Source organism: Strix aluco, chromosome 3 (assembly GCF_031877795.1).
Source record: "Strix aluco isolate bStrAlu1 chromosome 3, bStrAlu1.hap1, whole genome shotgun sequence".
In the NCBI taxonomy this organism is placed as follows: domain Eukaryota; kingdom Metazoa; phylum Chordata; class Aves; order Strigiformes; family Strigidae; genus Strix; species Strix aluco.
In genome coordinates, this window is record NC_133933.1 from 106,699,363 (window position 1) to 106,723,134 (window position 23,772).

A 23,772-nucleotide genomic window follows, 5' to 3' on the forward strand; every position below is an offset into this window, starting at 1 on the left:
GCTACTCCGGGATTCCTAACATGCCCCAACCTCCGTCCCTTGCTTCAGCAGCTGGAATCCCTTATCTCACCTCTCTCCACATCAGTCCATGCTTCCTACTTTTTCCTCCTCATACCTCCTCCTGCAGCCAGACCCAGGGCACAGCCACAATGTCAGTGGCCTCGGGCTGTGGGAGCAGGGTGGAGAACAGGCATCTGTCAACTGTTGGCCTGCAAGCAGGAGCTCACCAAGCAACTCAGCAACTCAGCACAGGAGTTGCCACCAAAGTGGTACACTAAATCCTAGCACCGTATGAACCAGACTTGGAAAGATTAAAAACCTGACTGGACAGGATCCAGGGAAACCTGGTGTAGGTGACCCTGCAAGGTGACCCTGGGCTTGGACTAGTTCATGTCCTGAGGTCCCTTCTCACTTCAACCTTTTTGTCAGTATGTAAGCACTGAGCCCCATGATGAGAGAGTCAAGAGAAGGGAAATGAAACTAACTGCCCTGTTCAGAGTCATGAAGGTGGAGTTTGAACTACATCACCAAGTGACAAGCCTGTTTTGTAACCACTTGAGCACATTCGCTGCCTAAATGAAGTCTCTGTGCAAACCTTGGTATATTTTTCCTCTGAGAAAAGGCAAACAGGAGAAAACATTACCTTCCCTGAGACACTTGGCCAAGGACAGCCCCCAGGGACCTAGGCTGCTGGGCAGCAGGAGTGAGATGCAGGGGGACTGCTGGCTGGGGCATGAGAAGTTGTGTGAACTGATGGAGGAATGGGAAGTAACAAGCACATGCATGGGGACAGGTGAAAAGCTGGAAGCAAAATTCCGGTTCGGCCAGCACGTACAATCCTGACAGCTCTGGACAACAGAATGTAAGTCAATACTGCATCTCCAGGGCAGTGTGGGAAAGCCATGCTACTGTCTGCATTCATTAAGAAAATTAACTCTTAAACATCCCTGCTATGAAAAATATATCCATTGTGAAGCGAAAAAGAGCAATTTATTTCAGTAAAAGAGCTGGCAATTCTATTTAAGGGACAGTATATTCATATCCCCATTATAATCTTCTCTAGGTAAAATAGATAAAATTACTGCATTTTCACTGGGAATGTTGTCAAGACAACTTTTAGTGCAGCTATTTTGAGAAATTTGTAATACCATGCAATTTAAAAAACCACGATTTGATATACTTCTACATTGTATCCTCTTCCTCAAGTCCTTTAGCCCGTCACAATGTCAGGTTTACAGCAATTTCAATGTTGACAGCAATTCTGATTGTGTGTTAGTAGCAGTGTGAAATGCAGTGTGCAATCCTTGCTAGTTCCTGTCATCACTGGGGAGGGCTGTGCTCTGCATTTGCAGTGTTCAGAGGCTGATGGAGGTCTACAGCATGACCAACATTCCTTGAGCTGAGCTGGGACACCAAATGACATTCAACAGGTTGGCTTTGCAAAGTCAGCCTTACAGGGCCTGCCTAACAGTTTATGTCATTCTTTTGCTTTTGGTTTTCTTTTGATTTTTAAATCACTACGTTGGAGAGAGCATTTAAACACTTGAAAATTGTTCTTCGACTAAAGCCAGAAGAGAACAGCCGTACACTGCAGAAACAGTGAGTGGCTATGTTCATCCCGGTGGCCTGGGGACTTTGAAAAGGCTTTGAATCACATAAGGAGTTTTGAACATACCTAATGGGAATTATATAGGATGAGCATGTTTCAGATATTAAATCACTGTGACTAAATAAGGATGGATTAGACGCAGCTTTTTACGAATGCATACTAATAAACTGTTGTTTGGAAGCCTTACCCTATTTGCAGTCATGCTGCTAGCAGCATTACCAGCCCTGCGAGCTCAGTCATCAGGAAGGTGACTGAAATAACTGACAGCCTGGCTCGAATATTCATTGTTATTAGGTCTAGTCCTTTAATTTTGCTTTCACATTTTCTTTCGCACAATCTGGCAGTTAAACTGCTGTCCTGCTGACCCAAGTACAAGCCAGGGAATAAACTAAGGCAACGTAAGGTGCTGTTGTGCTGAGTAACTGCCTCACCCTAGGCACTGGACTGATAATGCTGTTTTCATAAATAGAAATCGTCTCCTTAATCCCAATACTTCTCTGTCTAACAAATTGCATCAGCAGATTCTTTGAACAAAGGGACAGATGCTTGTTGTGTTTCATAGCCCAGAGACAGATAACATGGGAAAAAGAACAGCTCTCTGTTACTGGTCACAGGGGAAAAAGGCAATACGAATGCAGGTTGTATAACACGAGTTTCCCCAGACATCTGTAGCCCCAAATTCACTTCTAGTACCTAGTTGTGGGACTGTAGCTAGTGGAGGAATACATTGCTTTTCTGTAAGGATGCTGGGAAGTCGTGCAGGTGACCTGACCCTTTATTTGCTTGGCTCTGGAAAGCTCAAGTGAGTTTACAGAGTTACCAGCCTGCACATTCAGTCGTGGCAGCAGGTCTCCTGCTGCTCCTGGATCTACCAAATCCATACACCTGGCAGAGTTTTCCCTTTGCAACACCGGAGCATCTAATTTAAGGATTAGCATAAGCTTTCTTTTCCTCATTTTGCCACTTTGTACTATCTGGGTCCTGATCTCTTCCAAATTACATTATCCTCTTATTCTTTCTGGTGCCTCTGAAATCAATGAAGTCAATGTAGTGTAAGTGATGGTGAGACTGTACTAGAGAAGACTAAAGAAATGCAATGGGGTTTACAAGCAAAAATAAAGAACCAGTCCAAGTAACAGTATGTAAGCCAGGATACAAAAAGCACAAGGCAAAAACAGATGGGGAAAAGAGTACCCCAAAGTGAAGAGAGGTAAAAGACAGAGGGGAGGGGCAAGATAAAGTAACAGAAGTAGCAAAGATACAAGAAAACTGTGCACAAGGAAATACACAGTGTGTCTGGCAAGAGAGCAGTGATCTAGCAACCACAAGGAAGGGAACAAAAAGAGGGAAGACAGCATGAAGTGAGGAGGATAGAAACCTTTAGGACAATTGAACAACAAAGAAACAAAGTTGAAAGCTGAGAGTGTGCTTTTCCATAAAAAAACAAGTACAGAAAAATGTAATGAAATTGTGTGCTGAATTCATCCTGTTCAGGCTCATTTTCTCAGCAGCAGTGATTACTGCAGCAACCAGCAAAGAAGGAGCTCTCAAGGTCATCTCATCTGACTGCCTGCAGAGCAGAGAGCTTCTCAGAGCCAATAGTGTCTTTTATTTGCTTCCCCCGGCTTTTAATAATGACTAAATATAAACCGAGCTGTTGACAATATAAGTTATGTTCTCCATGAGCAGTAAAAGCATGTGTTAGATCCTGAAGACAAGGGGTACAATGTGGAGGTGAGGGAGGTTGTAGGTTGCAGTAAGTGTATTAGTGAGGACAGAAGTTACAATAATTGCCTGTTTCTAGAGAGGCGATTCCAGTTTGTCTGTCCTTCCACAGTTCCCTTGAGAAGACAGGCCCCAAGGTGCTCTGCAAATAAACCCAGCTCTGTTGTAGCGCCCAGTCCTCTAATGCGAGACTAGGCAAATTCCTCCATTTTCTGCTCTTCAGTTTTCTTTGACTGTGGGCTGCACGGATAGAAATATGCACAGCTGCATATGGTATGTTGTTGGATACACCAGGATGCCTTGGACATTCTGGCTCCACTGCAGGTATTTCATTATATCAGTTTGAGAAACACTATTATAATGTAATATAATACAGCCCTGCTCTCATCATGCATCACTCTGCATGGAAAGTTAAACAACAGGAATGCTTAGGAGATCATTAACATCACAGTTCAGTGACTCAAAGTTTTACTGCAAGTTTGTTGAAAACTGAATAGGAACAATTTACTTGGAACCCAACGGGAATGGCATGCCACAGCTGAACACTGTGCAGAGTCTGCGGCTCCAGCTGTCTCACTGTGCTGGGCTTTCGGCTTGGGTAATGGTGGTAAGCTTTGGGGGTTTTTCTTGTAAGTGCACAGCTGACTGCCCTGAAATCCATTTTAGAAGTTTGCAAGGTAAGGTAGAAATAGATCTAACCATGGTTTAGATTTTTCCTTCTAAAAGTAGGCACATAATTGCACTTTCTGGGCTTCCTGTTTGCTCGGGCAATAGAAATTTCTGGATCAGAGCATGGCATTTAGCCATGTACTTCACTAGATGCAGTACATCAAACATTGCCTAACAGGACTGATCTTTTGTATGGGAACATTGCTAAATATAACTCGGCTTCTGTCGTTCTCCACAGTATGACACAAGTATCTCTATATCAGCTGGATATCAAGAAAACAAGGAGGCAGAGAAAGCAGGACCCTATGAGAGGGCAGATCTCTCCCCAGGCCCATCGCCAAAAGGGAGGAGGGTGGGATACCCCGTGTGAGGATGTCAAGACACAGAAACCAAGCCACGCACACATCTCAGGTGCTTGGGCAGCTGAGCTATTGTTTTTAACAGCCCACAGAGGGGTGGCATCCCCACCTCAGCCTCTGCACCCCAGGCCAGGAGCAGAGGACGGTGGGAGGTGACCTCTCTGCTCAGGGGTGGCTGCACTGCCTACAGCCCTTTCCACCGGGCTGCAGGCACTGAGACATCTCTTGTGGTCCTGTGGAGGCAGAGAGACAGAGGCCAGTGTCCACCTGCCTCAGCGTAGGCAACCATGAACATGGACTTCTCTGCCTGAGCTGCTCAGGTTGTGCTGTCCTTATAGCCAGCAGACATATAGTCAATATAACAAATCGGGCTAAGCTCTGCTTCATCTTATCCTGCAATCAATGTCTGAAATTTTTCAGATGAAGGAGACACTGGACATGCATTTATCTCCTGAGTGACAGTATAGAGAAGTAAAAGGGTCTGGGGTCCTCTGTCTCCTATAAGGGAGTCAGCTGCAGCTGTGTATATTGTGGATGTCTCAAGTTATGAGACGAGTGTGATGCCAAATGCTTTGTCTGCTCCACTATAGCTCACAGGATGGCTGATCACCACCTGCAAATTTAAATCGGATGCTCTCTTTCTAGCCGGGACAGCCAAGAAGTGAGCAAGGGAATGCAGGGAGCTTGGCACAGGATCCACAGGCAAAACAGTCCACGCTAGGGATCCCTCAAAAATGGGAGAGGAAAGTCTTTGTTTTTTTCTGGAGGAGATGAAAGTCAGAGCATAGGGATCTTCTCCCTGGTTTTGCTGCAAAGAAGGAGATGGAGGGGGGAAAAAAATGTAGTTTATTCCTGTAGGCCACAGGTTGGTCAGTACATAGAACCTGAGGTCCAGCTGACTAGGCTCTGTATGGGTAAACCACCCAGCTCATGAGATGAGCATTTGTTTAGATACTTTGTTTTTTTGAGGGCGCTCAGTAAGCATCACTGGGCATGTGTTGCCTAACTCCTCAGCTCCCTTCCATCTGGTTCAGATTGCAGCTCACTAACACCCTCACCACACACGCCTGAGACCTTTTCTGATTTATTATCAGACTGGGGAGAATCTCAAATGTAGAGATTAGTCCACTGTGCATTAAGTGCGTTTCCTACATAAAGCATGGTGCATTAAGGCTTGTTACTGGCACTGGTTTCTGAAAGCAGCTTAAAACGAAGCTCAGAACTGCTTCACATATTTTCGGTAGGAAATCATAAATCTTCCCTGTCATTTTGGCAGCCCTCTTCCTCCTCTGCTCTCCCATGAAATTCTGTTTTCTAAACTGATTTCCATCATTTCTTTCACTGTGAACCTGACTTGCTGCTGTTGCTGGTTTCATGTATTTTACCATCCCACAGGAAAAGGAGCAGGGAGGTTGGGGCTTTCCTCCCTCCAAACGTAGAGCATTTTGCCAGTGTTGGAGGAGAAGTATCACGTCCTCTTGCACCACCCCTCAGGACTGAGGGCTCCTTGGAAGGCAGGTCCCTTACTAAAGTTTCGTGATCCTGGTGAGTGCAGCCGAGCACAGGTCTGGGGGATAGGCTTTCTCAGGCCCGTCCTGGGCTGGGCACATACTGTGCGTCGCTGTGATCTCCGGGAATGAACCCGGAGACGCTTTCCTCATCCTTGGGCAACCCCATGCAGTGAGTTCCCGGGGTCTCCCCTGTAAAACGCGAGGATCAACTCGCTGCCCCTTCCCATTGAGTGAAGTGGAAGCGGCACAGAGCTGGTATCTTCTGGTTCACCACGAGATGGTGGTAAAGGCAAGCGCTGGGCCGTGCCGGAGCATCGCCTGGGCAGCTCCGGCTTCCCTTGCCCTCCCTTAGCAAAACCGAACCGGAGTGGCACATTTCTGATGGGCATCCGCAAAGGCTGGCAACGCACTCTGTTTTCGTTATAGCCTATTTTTTTCTCCTTCTGACTCCTTTACCTTTTTCTGTTATAGTCCCTACCCTGGATGTTCAGTCGTATCCTCCCTGTTTCCCCCTGGTTACCAGTACTGCCCTCCTCCCTGCTCCTAGAGCTATAGCAGTTGGCTGCAGGGGTCGGGTCCAGCCTTGTTTCGCACACACGCTGTCTCACACCACGCAGGGAAGAAAAGACGGCAGCTCTCACCAGTGGCTACCCCTGGGGTTTGCTGGGGCCAAAGCAGGATTCTTTGCAAAGGGCAGGCAGAGCGTCCATCTCACAGCCAGGGCTCCCCAGCGCTCTGGCACAGGATGCCTTAGGGAATATCTGTTTTACAGAAAGTGCTGCCTTAATAGGCATTGATGACCTTAGAGTAGCCACCCCGTTACAAAAGCTATGCAGGCAAGACAACTTGGGTTTGAAGCTTCATTACAAACCTCACAGAAAGATCTGCTTTTTCGCTGCAGTGAAAATCAGTACGTCCCTTCTGCATTTGCAGTTTAATGTGGAAAAACATGGAAGAATGGAAAGAAAAAACCACCACATCTTACACCCAAACACATGTGCAGTCCCCCTGAGTGTTGGTGTGCCCTGCTGTGGGCATGCAAGGCGTGTGCTGGCCGGAGTCCCACGGGCAGGTGCCCCAAGGTGCACTACTGCAGCACTGGAGCGTGCTGGGTGTCAGCACGTGCTTCCTGCCGAAGAATAAATACCCCCTTATAACTCTAACCCCATGGCTTATAAACTGTAATATCTCTTCCAGCCCTTCTGCGTAGCTGGATAGAGGAGTTTCACCCATGTAACAACCTGGTGTGAAATGTTTCAAAAAACACAGGTAGTCCAGATCACTGCAGGGGCCCAGGGGACAGAGAGTAGGATCAGATCGGGTGTCCAGCCCAGGCTCCTGCCTCCAGAGGAGGCTGAGCTTGCAGGGATGGGTGTCACCCACTGGTGACTGTGGGTGGCTTGCTGAGAGGACAGGTGAGTTTGAGTTCATTTGCACAGGGAAAAGTATCTGGTACCCCAGTGCTCATTGCTGCAGCCTGGTCAGCAATGGCTTCAGAGGTGACACAAAGGCAAGTTTCCCACAGCAGAGGAAAGGAGGGAGGGAGCCCCCCTGGACTGTGCTAGCCAAGTGCCTCGGGAGTGGATATGAGCAAGGGGAGGCTTGTGTCAGGCAAACTGTAAGACAGCATCCACACTGCATGTGTCAGCTGGCCCCAAATTCTGGGGTTTAATCCAAGATGCTGGCTGAGCTGCTGCTGTTGTGAACGAATTAGGTCCTAACACACACTGGAAAAGCCTCTCAGCTCATACTTGCTGCCTCCTGACCGAGACCTCTGCTGTTTGTGTGAAGCTGCTCCTTGGCTCTGCTCCTTTGCAAACTCAACAGAGTCACTTAGATGGCAGGTGGTATAAGAGGACCTCTTTGATCCAGAAAAGAGAAGGACATGAGACTCGGCAGAGCACTGGGATTTTACAGCCCTGCCTCTCACAGCCGACTCACACAGCACAAAGATGCAAACTCTAGCTGCCCTGGCAGGCCAGCCGCTTCTCTTAGGGGCTATGGAGGATGCTGAAACCCCAAAAAGGAGCCCCATGAGCCTGAATATATAAGCTATGTGGCTGTTGCTGAGCATGTAGTACTGGCATACTGTATGACTGAGGAACTGTGTGCTACAGGGTCCACTTAATGAAATCTTTTTTCTTTTTAATTAAGGGCTGCATTCTTCCCTCAGCCTTAAGTCTCATGTTTTTAATACATTTTCTAATCAAACTATCAAACTTCTCTCAGGTAGACATTAGCAATATCAGCCAGCCAGTTTGGTTATAGCAACACTGACCTCACCTGGGGTGGCAGGACTGATTCTGAGCACTTTAGAGTGCTGGATGATGAAGGTATGCTCAGGAACAGGTGCTAGAAATTAGTACTCAGTGGACAAAATACAGCGTTTACTTACACAGGGAAGCAAAACACGTATTCTGTACGACTTAGCTGGTCTCTGCTTCAGTCCTTTGGTTTAGTTAAACCTTTATAACCTCATTTGTATGGTCAAGCTGTCTTGGCATATTATCATGTTTGGCTCAAGTAGTCAAACTTCATTACATAGAAAGCAGAATCTGAGATATGTGCAGCCATAAAATGGATTCACTGAAGATGCCTGGTTAAAAACAAAGACTAAGCCAAATCTGGTCCAAACCACAACCGATCCCACATCGAGCCTTGAGTCCAAATTTTCTCAGAGTTCAAGACTGAGGGAGGGAAAGATGCAAGTTACATACATAGCTGATAGTGCAACCTATGGTTAGGACTGCTCAATGCATCTTGCCATCTCGATCCTGGGTTAATTTGCGTAAACTTTTGCCCAATCATCAAATATTTATGCCAAAGCTTTCCTTGTCAAGTGTGTGTTGAAGGCCAGGTTTTCTTCAAAGTTTTCAGCCAAAACAGTTCCACAATTCTCAGAGCATCCTTTTTCCTTAACCTAATCATGGCCAGGTTTAAGACAAACAAACAAAAGCCCATGTCCCTCTCCCAATACTCTGGCAATCTCCTTCGAAAAGCTGTGGTGCTTTTTTTATTGGAAGAGGAACTTGGAACTGGACAAAAAAGTAACCTTACTGCTGAGATGGACTTTTCCTAATCTGACTGAAAAGTCTGTCTCAATTTGGCCAATTCGTAAAGCTTTGGAAAAAACCCAAGCCAGCTGTCGTTCACACGTGCTCACCAGAGGCCAGCTAGAGCTTGCAGGCTTAGTTCTCTGGTGAGTTCATGAGCATGGGACATGCTCCAGGGTCTGGAGCAGGACTTCCCTAGCAATTGCAATTCCTAACTGCTTCAGGCCAGAGCAGCTCTAAATCTGCTCTGAGTTGAAAGCCTTTTGACTTTTTTTTTACCTGTCTGTTTCCAGGCTATATGAAGGATGCCAGCTGAACAGCATTCAGAGGAAGTGAGACATGCAAGAGGAGGAGATAGGTTGGAAAAGTAGACTCAGAGCACACAAAATGAACCCTGGCAGAGAGCTGGGGGGACCCAAAGTGTGTGGAGGCTGGAGGGAATTTGGAGGATGGAGAGGAGACTGAGGCACAGCAAAGCGCAGAGTCTGGCAAGGCATCTGGGAAACAGCGCATGGGGAAAGGATATGAGGGATCTCATTTCAGCTGCTCTTTGCACATTATTCTGCTCTCACTTAGGAACACTTGAGCCCACTGAAGGCCTTCCCATACCTTACTGACTGTATGTTAAATAAACCTGGTTACAAAGACAGAATCACACATTTCCTCCTGATACTGTCATGGTGAACGTTATTAAAAAAGCTCCAAAACTTCACAAAACAAAGTGCTTGTTGAACACCCTTGAAATGCAAGGAAGGGCATTATCGTCATATTAAAACCAGAAAAAACAGAGCCTGGAAGTATTTCCTGATTATTCAATCCAAGAGGTACATTTGGTCTACCAGGAGACCCCTGTATAGTGGTGTGTGGATGTACTTTATATGTTCCTGTTGCCTTCTACAGCAGATGCAAATCCTAAATTCTTCTGCAAACTAGGCTTAATTTAAGTCAGGTATCTAAGGAATAAGTGATGCAAAACTCAAAAGAGCATGAGGAAGAATTTGGCCTGAGCTGAGGAAGAAGGGAGAGGTGAGAACCTGCAGCCTGGCAGACCCTTATCCAATTATTCTATGGTATCACTTGATATCAAAGTTACTCCAAACTTTGAGGGTTTGGGAGTACTCCTACATTTCCAGGATTTGGAGAGGGTTTATATTTAAAGCTTCAAATTTGTCCTACTAAAAAAAGAAAAAAAATGAATGCAAAGTCCCTATTTACTTCATCTGAGCCTGATTTGTCCCTCAGAGATGCTGCCTCTGCCACGCACACTGTGTAAACCCAGCAGTGCTGCCAGTGCCCAGTGCTTGCTCTGAGATTCCCTGTTCAGTTGCTTTGTCACCTCACCGTGACTGCAGCTTCACCGTTTGGCTTGAGTTCCCGTTCCCAGCTTCTGCAGGGTTTGTTGATGGGCCGCCTAGGCTTTATCACTGTGACCAGCATTCTTGGTGATGGTACGTGTCCCTGCTCACACCTTTGCTTTTATACATGTTGCACTGCCAAGAATAATTGTTAGTTTTAAACCGGCTCTGAAAGCAGCAGCCAGCTTTCCAGAAGGACGAAGAGGATGAGCTAGCGACAGCAGCCACTTGGTGTTTCCAACCCTGTGGTGCGAAAGGGGATGTTTTAAGTATTGCGACTTCTTGAATCTCTTGTTACCTTGTCACAGAACACGAATACAATTGACAGTATCAGGATACATACACACAATCCCTTATTATTGTTTAAACATAGAAAACAATACCACATCCTGTGTTGGCAGGAGTACTATTAGCTATGCAAAATTATTTGTCAGCTCTTTGGAATATCTTTTCTGGACAATAAAAACACCATTTCTTCAGCAACTTCTACTTTTCTGTCTTCAAACAGCAGTGTGGATTACGTTATTCACCTATATTTATTTCTCTTATTAGAAAAGTAGGTGGGCCTGTGACCACAATTGAGTCCTATCTACAAGTGCATGGTTCCAGAAAGAAGTAAGTCTGCATTTTAATTTACCCTCCCTGTCTATAAAAAACTGTGTGTGTTTTTAAAAAATCTTTTCAACATTGGTCTGTATGTGACCATACTAATACAATCCTTTGTGGTCAACAGGAATTTACTAAAGCGCCTTGATGTCAAACCAACTTTTTTTATACCTCATGCAACAAGAAGTGAAGACTTTTTAGTTTATAGAAGCCAAAAAATGCTCACAGATTATATAGATTAGAGGCAAATTTTTACAGTCTCTTTATCACACAAGACTTGAAAAGACTTGGGTGTAAAGGCAATGCCATTTTCTGGACCTATACTGTTTCTGCTAAAAGTGCAATGTTAGACTATAGGAGATGTAAACGCCTGCTAAACCACAAGTGTAAACCTTAACCAGGGACTGTTATGCATACAGCATGAAAAGTAATTTAACTTAATACCTCCAGTTCAGGTTTCAGCCTTGAGAACTCTGCATATTCTTTTATTTGTGCCTGACAATGTTATACAGCATTTGATACTCCTTGGGATCATTACAGTTAACTATCCCATCTTGTCCAACTGCAAATTAAATTCTCTCTAGCTCAGTTTCCCCTGTGGTCCCAACTGGATGAAATAGTTGCACAGCTGAGTAAGGCCAGGGGCTGGCTGCATCCAGAAATTCAAAACTGCTTTGGCAATTTCAGCTTTTGTGGGTGTCTCTGAAGAGGATGGGGAAGGAGGGTCTTGGTGCAGAGAGTGTGGGACTACAGCAGACATAGCGGCGACAAGGTCTGCTAGCACCCATGATGTGCCAGGCTCACTCCTAACATGGAAAGGCACTTCAAAAATATGGCACTTTAGAGCAGAACCCTTCCCCTTTTCCTCAGTTTGTAACCACAGCCTGGAGGCTACAGCTGCCTGCACACTGGTGTGAGCTGGTGGGGCCATCTCTGGTTCCACCTTGTCCCTAGGGCAGTTTCAATTTTGTGTGCAGAAATGTCTCAGGGCTGAAGCCGAATGCAGACATCCACATACCCAAACAATACCTTTGGCACCAGTTACAGTCATGCTGGACCTACACATCTTGAAATCTTTTCTGACCTTTGCTAGAGCACCCAAAAGAGGTGAAAAATGGCACTGGCACGCCTCCCTGAGGACATGGGGTGGTGGGGAAAGTACCATAGCTCTGGTCTTCCTCAGGCCCGATGTTGAGACACATCTCCTATTTCCCATTCCAGTGACTGGGTTTGATGCCCCAAAGTAGGCATCATCCTCCAACTCGTCGCCCAACCATGCTTCAAAGCACCAGTGAGCCCCAGCCCACCTTTCAGAGGGACACTCTGGAGAGAACATCAGGTCTTGGGATACTTTACAATCAAGCCAAGTGGGTTTTAAGACCTACTTCTCTCTGAAACCCTTTGTACTGGCAGCCCATGGGTGATGCCTGTCTCAGTCTATGGTGGTGGGACTGGGATTTGAGGGCCTGTTTACTGCAGAGGCTTTGTTAGGAGCCGGGCAGCTCAGCCCATTAGCTCCATTTGCCACTGTCTGGCTGGAGGACCGATAGCAACTTCTGCCCTCTGTAGAATCTCTAGGCCAATTGGACAAAGACTCTGGTTCGAACTGGTCACACAGGGAACACAAACAGAGTCATCGAAATGTCCTTCAAAAACTGAGCTCCCACACAAGATGAATGGGAGACAGAATGGCTGTGAAATAGTTTGTACAAGCATAACTAACAAAGTTGTCACATTACAAATACGACCCAGGAACAAGTCATTATTTTTCAGGGTAGCATCTAGTCTTTGCGTTTACTTACGGCTGTGCAAACTGTCCATCAGTAGAAGAGCACGCTCCGGCAGAGGTGGGAGGGAGATCCATCTCAAATGTCCAATACAGACTTACCAATAACCTCTCTCTCAACAGCAACATCTCCTTCCAGCCCACCAGCAACAGGCCCCAGCCTCTCCACTGACATTTGCCCTTTATATGCCAGTCCTCAAAAGGAGAACATAGCTTGAAGGAGGTGGGTGTCAGTGGTCTGTCTGTCAGCAGTTTATCAGGCTGAATACAGATAGAGAAATTCTTTGGGTCCAGGAAGAGAATGGAGGAAACCCAAGATGCACATCAGTCTGAAAAGTGATGAGGAACTCCTCATCAGGACAATAACAGATGAGTCACTCCAGGGTAGGGCTGCAGATCTGGGACTGAAAGAGGACAAGCAGGAGAAATGCTCACCATGCTGACGGGGAAATTCGTGCCCACAAGGAAAACAAATCTTCCCTGGAATCAATCAGATGTGGTCTTGCCTGACTGGAGCTGATGTTTCTAATCTTTTTTTGTATTAGATTATTGCTGCTTTTCCTTCTCTGGGCTTTCTCTGTGTTTTGGTTTACTTGCATGACTTTTGCCATTATACAAACTTAACATTTTTTTTTGGTCTTATGCTTAGGAAATTGTGCAACATGCTTCACTGGGACCACAGAGCTCCAAACTGATAAGACAGGCAAGAATATGAAAATGAGGACAAGAGAAATCCCATTGTGTTCACTTCAAGCCCTGTCATCAGAGCCACTCTGCTACAAAGTGACCTAAAACTGCAGTGTAGAACCAAACTGTGCTTTCCATGTTTATAAAGGAAAAGCCTTTATAAAGCAGGTGCCAAGATCTTGAACCTATTAACTGGTTTTCTATTGCCTTTCTGGGTGTGGCTGAAATTTCTGCCATTAAAAGTGGGGTTTTTTTGGAAGTGGTGGGGGGAGAAGTCTCTTTTTTCATTTTTAGCGCTAAGCCAAAATTCCCAAACCTGCTCCTGGTCCCCTTCATTATCCAAACCTAAAATAGTTACATCTCTCACCCCCAAAGTGTATATATTCTATGCATGCCAAAATGATCAGGGGCCAGTTTTTAAGTACTAAAAAAAGAGAGTTTTACAGATATGCTACATTCTACTGAAAGGAGAAAAACCAGGTATTACACTAAGAAAATGCTTCAGAGGAGCTAGCAAAAGACTGCAGCAGGCTGGAGCCCCTCACACGTCTTAGTCATTTCTTCACCGTAGCATCATTCAGTGCTTTAGTTTTCTGTCTCGCTTCACTTTTTGTGTTCTCCACTATTTAAGTTAATACTTCCTTAACTAGCCCAATTCCTTTCACAGAAGTAAAAACAAGAATAACATTGTGGAACTAGCACATAGTGGTGGTGCTGCTGACTATAAAAGGTTTACGTATAGTTTATGCATACAAACAGAGCAGTACTTCTGTGGAGGGAAATCGCTATTTTCAGATGCACTGATACAGCTGGAAAAAAAAGTTTTCAAACAAACAGGTCCCTCTCAGATTTAACACATTACTAAAACTTAGGTGGCATTTGCTACTGAGGTATGCTTCATATATTTGTTTACAATACCTCTTCCCACCCCCTGGGTCTGTCCACACTCTCTGTCTGGGTTGCCTGTGCAAGGCCTATTGCTGCGGTGCCCGATTGCTGGTCAGAACTGTGGTGCTGCACATTAATGAACATTATTAACAAGCATCAAGTGGTGCAGGTATTCATGGGTGAAAAGCTATTGCAATCTAGACGACCTGGCGGTGTGCTGTGTTGGAACAAGCAGAAATCGATTCTAACATACTTTTTAGCTGCCTGAAAAAAAAGGCAAAGTCTGTTTCTTTTCATTCATTGCTTCTCAGACAAATCCTTCCGTTAAGGACTTAAAACCACACTTGTAGCCTTTTTGCAAGCAGTTCCTGTTAACCAAAGTTACAAACATAAAAGTGCAGAAAAAACTGAACAAGTAGACAGGACAGAAAAGTTGAATGAGCATTGGCTCTTCTTATTTTAATGAAGAAATATTTCAAGTTAATATCAGTGCATATTTAGAAATAGCATGTGATACTCCCAACGCCAAATACATCAGCAAATTACAGTTTCAAAACTTTATAAATTAATGGCAAGAAAAAAATAATTAAGATTAACTTAGAGAATAAGGTTCAAAATAAACATCCTGTTTGTTGCACTGTGTCAATTATATTCCTGGTACTTAAACAGCAAAAGAGATCCAGTATTTTGTGGTAATTAGGCTCTCCAAAATAGCAGTTATTTTTCTACAAATGAATTAAGCAGTTTGCATTTATTTTTGATGCTTAATTAAATGTTATTCTTAGCTGTTACAAAGAAATTTAGTCACGTCAGAGTAAAATTTCATTCCATGATTGAAAAATCGCACTAACATAGGAACACTGCCTTCTGGTTATACCCACTGGAAACAGTCAGCTGAGAATAGGAAGAACTACATTTGAGCACATTTGGCTGTTACATAAAATGGCTTTTTTTTTTTCCTGGTTTTGCAGCCTCATAACAATACTGTTTTTCAACATTGTTCCCAGTCATTGTTTTTAAAATGGTTCATCAACATATCCTGAATCAATCACCGATATAAATAACTTCAGTGACAAAATCCATTATGGAAGGACACAAAACTGCAAACTGAAAGCTGTACCAAATAATTTTAAGATGGAACTGCAATTACTCTATAAAATTCTGTAAAAAAAACCACCACAGAGTAAAAGCAGTATCTTTAATTAACTGGCAATGGTGGAATCTGAAAAAACAGAGTTATAAATTTAAGAGACATTTAACTCACAATGGACTCTAAAGCAAGACAATTCGTACTGAAGCTAGAGAGAGATGCACATTTAAAGCTTGCAAGTGTGATATAAAAATATTCTCTAGTTCTTTCATTTTGATACAGGGAGTCCAATTCCCTAATGGAAGAAGATAAAATACATCCTCTTTCCTAATCCCATTGCTGTACATATAGACTATTCCCTTGATATCAGGAAACGGTATTTCCCCAACAAAAATACCAGCCATGGGAATCGCAGACTTTCTGGTAGTAAGGGTTTGTTGATTTTGCTTTTTAAAGTATATTTTCAAGCAGGTGAAATACTGATAGGATATGCATTTCTTTCACTACTAGTCTATTGTGCAAATCTTATACATCAACCCTGTAACTTCAATCCAACTGCAGTCTGCATCGCCTAGAATGATTTGAGAATCTAGTGTGATATTACAGCATGGAGATGAAACATCAGGCTAAATCAGATTAGTAGGAAAAGGCACATGCTTCGGATTTAGCAGGAACATCTGAAGGTTCCTCGTTACCATACCCTTATGCTCATGAAGTTACAGCAATTCTGTGCATTACCCAAACAACAGAGTTTGCTTCCAGAAAATCGTGAGGTAACAGGAAACTTCTGCTTATGGCACGTACACATGAACGGTCTGTGAGCTCAGCTGAAACTCTTGAGATGCTAGGGATAATGCAGACACAGGGTAGGCTACAGTCTGGTTAGGCCAGAAACAAAAACTTAACATTTCATTATACTGCATATATTCCTTTATGCACAAATACAGGGTGCGCAAAATAAGCTGTTTGCTCAGTAAAATTTAATCTTTTGCACATGTTAAATAATCAGCTAATACTGCAATAAAATCAAAAATCATGCACTAGATAAACAGAGCTTCTTCCCCATGAACAGGAGTTCTCAGGAACATTTTATTCTGCTTCAGGTAACATCTCATGATTTGCCAGCTTTTAAAGAACACAGTATTTAGCTAAAACTGAAAAGCAAAATTTAAAAAAAAAAAAAAAAAAAAGGAGAAAGTTTTGATTTTAGTTGCGATACAGCTGGGATAGATGCAACTGAGCTGCTGCAATGCACCGAAGTGTAACGAAAATTCAACATGAATATCAGAAGAATAAATATATACCCTAAATTAATCTCTGTAAATACATTCACAGGTCCACTTAAGACACCCTTATTAGACATCCTTACTCATACTGAATCTGCAGATAGAGATGGATGTTAGTTCATGGGGAAAGCAATTTATTATATGACTCAGTTTATCTGTCATTATTTCAGCAAAAAATCAGTAGCAAATTTGAAAATCTACATTTATTTTCCCCAGACCAACCACACAGAGGCTTAAGTCACAAATTCTATTATTTCCAATGTTCAATCAATAAGGCTTTATTTACATTTTTTTACTATAAAGTCAGGAAAAAGTTTGGTGCAATGTGCAAGAAAAGACTGCACATTTCACTGATTGGAGACTAACATCTGCTTATGGTTTAATGCTAACCCACAGGCAGCCAATTAAAGTCCCATATATCCATGTTTTTACATAAAGTTTCCTTCCAGATTCTGTCAGAAGCATACTAGCAGTCAGGCCACCTAAAAACAGCAAAGATGGCAAAGTTTTCTTGAGGCTTAGTTTGGAATGAACACTTTTCCCAGGGAACTTATTTCTTCTTTTAGAATCCTTTGCATCATAAAACTCTATTAGTAACCTACAAGCAGACGAAAGGAGATGGTCAAGGTTATACATTAGCATAAGAAATTTTAAGCAACTTAACTTTCATCCAATCACTGCTTCTAATCACACCTTATTTAACAAATGATTTCACACTACGTAGCAGCTCATCTGTAACACGTTTAAACAACCAGTATGCCTTAAGAGTATGATGCATTCAAAGTAACGTCGCATGTCACGAGTACTCAACCTGAACCCTTGTAAGCAATAAAAGCAGATTTTCCTTGGGGACCAATTTTAATGCCGAATATAAAAGTTTAAAAGAATCCTTTTCATTCAGCATTCAGAAGATAAGCCCAGAGTGCTGGGCAATATTGTAGGACAAAATAGCACACAGTTAATCTCTGAACACCAAAGGAGGGGAAAAAAGTATATCCATAAAATAAACTAATAAATAATGAGGGCTCACAAGACACTAAATATTTTGGAAGACAAATGTGCAAGAGTAAAATGCTACAGCACTAGTTTAGTAATAACTTTTTGCCTCCTGTTTTTGAAAACCAGTAAGAAATGGATTTGAAAATTCTAGGGTTTTGAGTATCTCTAAATTTGCCTGACAGACTGCTTTGGTCCCAGCCAACAGGAGTCCACAACGAGACATAGATGACCAGGGTTCAGTTTTGCTGGTGTTCACCAGAAGACTATTTCAGGGACACTGGACAGCCTTTTACTTTATGTATCAGTTCCTTGTTTATAAAATGAAATTCAGACTTTCTTCCTTTCAAAAGTAAAGAAAAGAAATATTACTTAGTGATCCTAAACTTCTAAGACACTTTAGTAACAGTGCCATGTTTACAGATAGTCATATTAACTTTTACATGGATTCAAAGATTACAGGACAAACTAATCCGTTCTTTACTTCCATGGAGCGTGAGACCAGCAGAACAATTTTAAAGCAGAACATACCTGAAGAACCAGGGAAATTTCTATCTCACACAATGTATTAAAGGATTTAGAAAGTAAACAGATTCAGCTCCCTCAAGCTGGACATCAGATGTGGCAAATTAAACCATCACCTCTCAAACAATACTTAAATCCTGCATTTAGACACAAAGTCCTTCCAGAACACAAGGTCCCCCATGATGTGTTGCATATGCTCACTAGTGACCTTATCTGGAAATGCTGGATGGAGCCAGGCACTTTACTTCTACCATGATTCAAGATGGACAGATGAAACCTCTACTTCACCTAATTTCCCAGTGAAGGTAGGGATCTTGGGGTTACTTGTGTTTTTATCCAATCGCTGTCTGATGGAAGATGCATAAACAATTTTGGCAGAAGAGATTAGATCAGGACCTGCCCCTTTCTAACTTGTAACTTAACACTGATTACAAGGCTAGAATCAAACTGCTTTTTGCTTGCTTGCCTACCGCAGGCATCTTAAGTTCCTGGCTGCGCATGATTCAGCTACGAGAAGATAAACGGAGAGTATTCAGATGAATATGAGTCTCGCCTGGAACATGGACTCACAGCTCTGCAGTCTCAGGAAGGTCTAAAACCCAGGAATCCCAACCTCCTGAGCAGAAGGTTTAACCACAAGGTTATTATATAAAATATGCACAGGAGTACCAACACCACCTCTCTTCAGAGAGTCCTACAGCTTGCACTGCTGGGAACACAGAAATCACGGACATATCTGTTAATATAAAAGAAAAAAGATAGCTTCTTGAAACAGAAAGTTCTGCATATTGCTACTTACTTATCCTTTATTTCAAAACGTTCGTGAAGCCACCTCCTCATATACATCTGCTCTTCTGGAATGTCCTTCAGTTCAATTCGATCAATGAAAATATGAACTCTTGGGCATTCCTTGCAAAGAAACTCTAAAAAGACAGTAAAACAACAGGAATGAGTTACAAAAACACTGTAGGGCATTTATTTGGCTAAAATACACCAAAAATCTGATCTTGTAGCTGTAAGTGCCTTGGAAGCCTAACTTCAGTTCTCAAAAGCCTCCCTTTTTTATGTTTGGATCTTGAGCACTCCACTGAACTTAGAAGCCATCTGGCCTACACACTTTTAAAATGGTGACCCATTATCACATGCAGCATGGAAAAATTGTCCTCAAATGCACCCTGCTAACTATCAAATGCTGTGCTTGAAAATGTTACACTTGCACCTCAGCAGCAATCTACTCATTCTGTAGTGTGGGATGCAATAACTTTGATGCCATCAAGTTATCCAGCCTGCAATTTTCATTAGATAGCTTTTGCTTGCTCTTTTTGAAATCTAAATTTTGTTTGCTCCTGGATGACAAAATTGTAATCACAGTGATTCTTCCAAAGTATCTCCATGAGGAAGTGAGCTTCAGTTTAAGTAATAACCTATAATTAAAAAGGATAATAGGGCAAGACTCAGAACAAAATTCTGCTTTCCATTTTGCACCCCTTCATTTTTCTTCTGTCTTACAAAGCTCGAGACAGCCCTACTGCAATCCCGTTCCCCCATTTCCTCCATTTGTCCACAGAAAAAATTAGCAAGCAAATGTTAATTACAAATAAAACTCCATTACTCAAATGGGCTTGTGGGATTTCTTACAACTAACAAGTGGTAAAAATACTGCACATGGGATGGAAAACCCACCAGTATTTGTGTATTAGTAATAATTTGTATTTATCAGTAGCAAGGGGTATTGCAGTAACCATAGCATCCTTGTACAAAGAGACAAATGACATGAAGATGGAAGCCCTTAGAAAACTGGACAATCTTCGTATTTTGAAGAGGGACCAGAAGTGCCTTCCTACAATACAGACAGGCAACAAATGTAACACAGACGAGGTTGGTCCCTTTAGGTTGCTGACATTTTTTGGATAGCAGTGCAGATATATAGAAGACTTTGACCCATAACTGCTGGAGGTATCTTGAGAAACGACTGTGCAAAATAATTGTTACTGCATGTACGTCCTTATTATTGTTTGCCAAAGCACATATCCCCCTATTTGTTTTTCTTCTTTACAGGATTATTGATTTTTAAGGACTTTGCTGGAAAGCAATCCTTATCATATGCTAGAAGTTTCCTTAACAAATTTTAAAAGCCCGTCCATGCAAATGTGTCTGTGTGCTTGTAGACGGGGAGGGAAGGAGAAGAGATAAAGAGATCAGTAAAGTCTTATGGCATTTTGATGCAGAAATTTTTAAGGTGCTGTGTGCAGTTATGTCTAGTCCTCGGGCAAAGAGAGCCCTTCACTGAACCCCAACGCAGTGTAAAGGGCCGTGTACCATCAGCTGAAGAAATGGCTGAGGGCTCTAACCAGAAACAAATCCACTTCTTAGCCATGGAGTAGCAAACACAACTGTTGCTAAAAAGTTTCTGGTAAAACCGTCTCCCAGCTACAGCTATTAGATGGCACACAAGTTAAGTAGTTGGAGTTCAGAATAATGGTATGTACAGACACTGTCTTCAGGATTATGTGCAATGCTTTTGCTAACCACAAAAAAATCAGTGTTCGTGTATCTCAAAGCAGATTTTTTCCTCTTGCTTTTTTAATGGGAAGAAAGGATTTTCCAGGTCTGTTTCTCTGAGGATACCATCCAGGCCGCTATATGAAGGTCATTCACTATATGAGCACCTAAAAGCATGCTATTAATATTTTAAAATGACAGATGTATTATCCATGTCTGAAATGCTTATCATGTTCGCTGATGTTGTACAAATCCTCTTTTTGAGCACCATTACCTATTAAGTGGAACATTCTAAAAATATGCAAAACTGTATCAGAAAACAAATGCCTGGATGTGAAATGATATGGTCTTTTTTGTACTAGACTCCTATGAAAAGCATCTGTGCTACGCATGTACAGCTAGGGCTGAAGATCCAGCTTTAAAAGATATTTGAAACATTCTGTGCATTGTATAGTGTATGTTTCTTTTGCTTTATAGCACACAGGTTGTTCCATATAGGAACAAACAAATCTTTCCTGATGTTATTTATAATCTCAGTTATAAATTATTAAGGAAACTTATAAACCAAGCAAAATCCTAAGTCAGATGAGATAGCATTATTAATAGCTATATGATATTTTTAAAACTAATACTATGCTGCTTAAAAAAATACTGCTATTTGGTCATTTAAAGACAGCAACAGAGTACATTATCAATAATAAGCTCTAACAAAACAGGAACAAGACCATAAGGCTTTCAAAAGACACACCTTCCCCCACCAAAGCTGAAATGTAGCAACTTCACAAATCTGCTTAGAAAAAAACGCTCCACAAATATTTAAGCATTGATGCTGTTTTTCTACCTTATGTTCAAGCTCCAATGCAAGTTGATTCTTACTACTTCCTACACTGGTCTTCAATCAATCTAAACTGAGTCCCCACATCTGAAGATCCTAAAACTTCGTCTTAATTTCCCACCTTTGTAAATCCCAATGCCCTTCTCCTCAGCCTTACTCTCTCTTGCAGTTTGAGACTCGGTACAGCCTCGCTGAAAGCTGTGCGATCTGCAACTGCAGGTGCTCCCCTACAGAGGATCATGATTCCCACCGATCGATGCAAGGCCATTTTATCTAAAGCCTGGGCATGCAGGACATCTGCAGATGGCATTGGAATGCATGCAATCAAGCTAGTCAGGCAATCAGACTAGTCTTTAATTATCCAATTCATGTCAGAGTTTAATGCAACTAATCCTTTTTTTTTTTTTTTTTTTTTTTTAGGTGCACAATGTCACTGCAATCACATAAGAACACAAGTGGATAAGAACAATATATTGAGAGGTTGTTTTTGAGAAGAAACAGCTGGATGTTATCACCACAACCTCTAAAGGTTTGTGGTGGTCCCATGACCCTTAATTTCACATTAGCTTAACTCCCAAAAGACTTATGTAATTAAGCTAAGGAACAAAATCTTATTGAAGCAATTTATTATGTGCAAATTACATTCAACTTCAGGGACACTAGCCCTTAAGGCCAACATCTGAGGCTTTTCAGATCCCTAAACTTGCCGGAATTTGTTACAATTAACAGCAGAAACAAGCCTGAACTTTCCTTTAAAAGACAAAACGTAAGTGCAAATCATGCATTATAATCAAACATTATATTTGGGACAGCATTAGTCAGTCAAGAACTGAGTATGATTTGGGTTAAATGAACACTAGCAACTTGTGTGGGAGCCAAATGGACTGACTTTTGTGTGGGAGATAATTTCCTAATAAAACTTTCTATCCGGCTAAATAACAGATACACATGCAGAATGTTTATAATGTGTCTAGTGACCAGCCACAGCAGAAGGAAGGAATTGGAAATAATCAGGTAGATTGAGCATTTTTTGTTCTTAAAACTGTTGACACTGTGGCCCTCCTTCTGCAGGACAGGATTCACACTAACACAGGACTGAAGGATTCAGTGCAGAATGAGGATTAACGAAGGGGGTGCAACAGCCTCCAGGAAAGGAACTGGATCCACAGAGTTTTTGATTACAAATGAATGTTTTGAGAGGGTGTATTGCTTGCTGAGGTTTCCACGAAATTTCACCAGTTTTCACCTCCTCACCTTCAAAAGCCAATTAATCTGATTTTGAATTATCAGCATTACCAGGGAAAGTGGGGGAAGGAGAGAAGCTCCAAAGCACAGACATACCTGTAACTGAGAAGGGACATACAAATGGCCTCAGACCACCTTCCCCTTAATGCTACCATGTAAGTTCATTCTGCTACTCCAAATATTTGCCTTGCCCCTTAAGAAAGTTGTGACGGTGGTGTTACACTTAAACAGATATTCTGGTTTTCAATTACTAATGAAGTCTATTTTTACATGCACTTTAAATACTACAGCAATAAAGTAGCTCAGATTTCAACCTCCTACATCGGCTCTTTTACTGCAATGTAATTATTGCCAACGTCCTTCAAAATTAAGAAAGGACAAACTGAAGCCTGACATAGAGGTGTCCACTTAAAGAGCCTCCAATTCTCTCCTGTTTAACAGATTTCAGTAATGTCTGATAAATTGAAAATGGTATCACAGGAAACTCAAATCTAAATAACGTATATTTTTTCTAAGTAACTAGTATTTCAAATGTGTAAGAAGAATACATCTCTTCAGTAACAGAACACTGCATGTTGTGGTGCATATAGTTTTAGAGGTAAAACCATGATAGCAAAGACATTTCTCTCTGAACTGTAGATGCTTTCTCCACTTTCTAAATTTTCATTAGTCTGGACTTAAGTGTTCAGCTACCAAAGCAGTTTGTAAACTACCTCCTCCTCAAAGAAAGAAATCCCATCTCTCCACTTTCATTTATTTCGTATACCAAATTAACAATCAGTTGGCAAAACAAACAAATTTAAGTGCTGCGTTGTTTCTCAGCTTCAAGCTTTCCATCCCCTTGAGCGACAGGAAACTATTTCACAGCTTGCTCTTACAGAATAAAGAAGTGGTACAGCAAAGCGGCAGTAGACAGGAAAGCAAACACCCAGGGTACAGCAAAGGTTGTTTAGACAGGTTAACCTGGGGACCAGTAGAGGAGCAGGCACCACCAGTACCTGTGGGTACGGCTGAGGTAGGGAAGCACGGAGGGGATGTTGTACAG

The 23,772-nt window shown here is 42.4% G+C and overlaps 1 protein-coding gene across 3 annotated transcripts in view; it reads right to left on the reverse strand.

The window, feature by feature from the left end:
* Positions 1–14,677: 14,677 nt before the first annotated feature.
* Positions 14,678–23,772, reverse strand: part of AGPAT5 (1-acylglycerol-3-phosphate O-acyltransferase 5) — a 58,237-nt gene continuing 49,142 nt past the window's right edge. The window contains exons 7-9 of one of the 3 annotated variants that reach the window (XR_012622671.1): positions 18,945–19,068; positions 18,616–18,851; positions 17,093–17,222 (exon numbers count right to left, since the gene is read on the reverse strand). Coding sequence is in view for 1 of the 3 variants with exons in the window: in XM_074819925.1 (XP_074676026.1) it covers positions 16,997–17,222; positions 18,945–19,068 (350 nt within the window). In the remaining 2 variants the exon portion in view is untranslated. Of the gene's footprint in view, positions 17,223–18,615; positions 18,855–18,944; positions 19,069–23,772 lie in introns of all 3 variants that reach the window. The other 2 variants (XR_012622670.1, XM_074819925.1) reach the window with 2 other exon arrangements.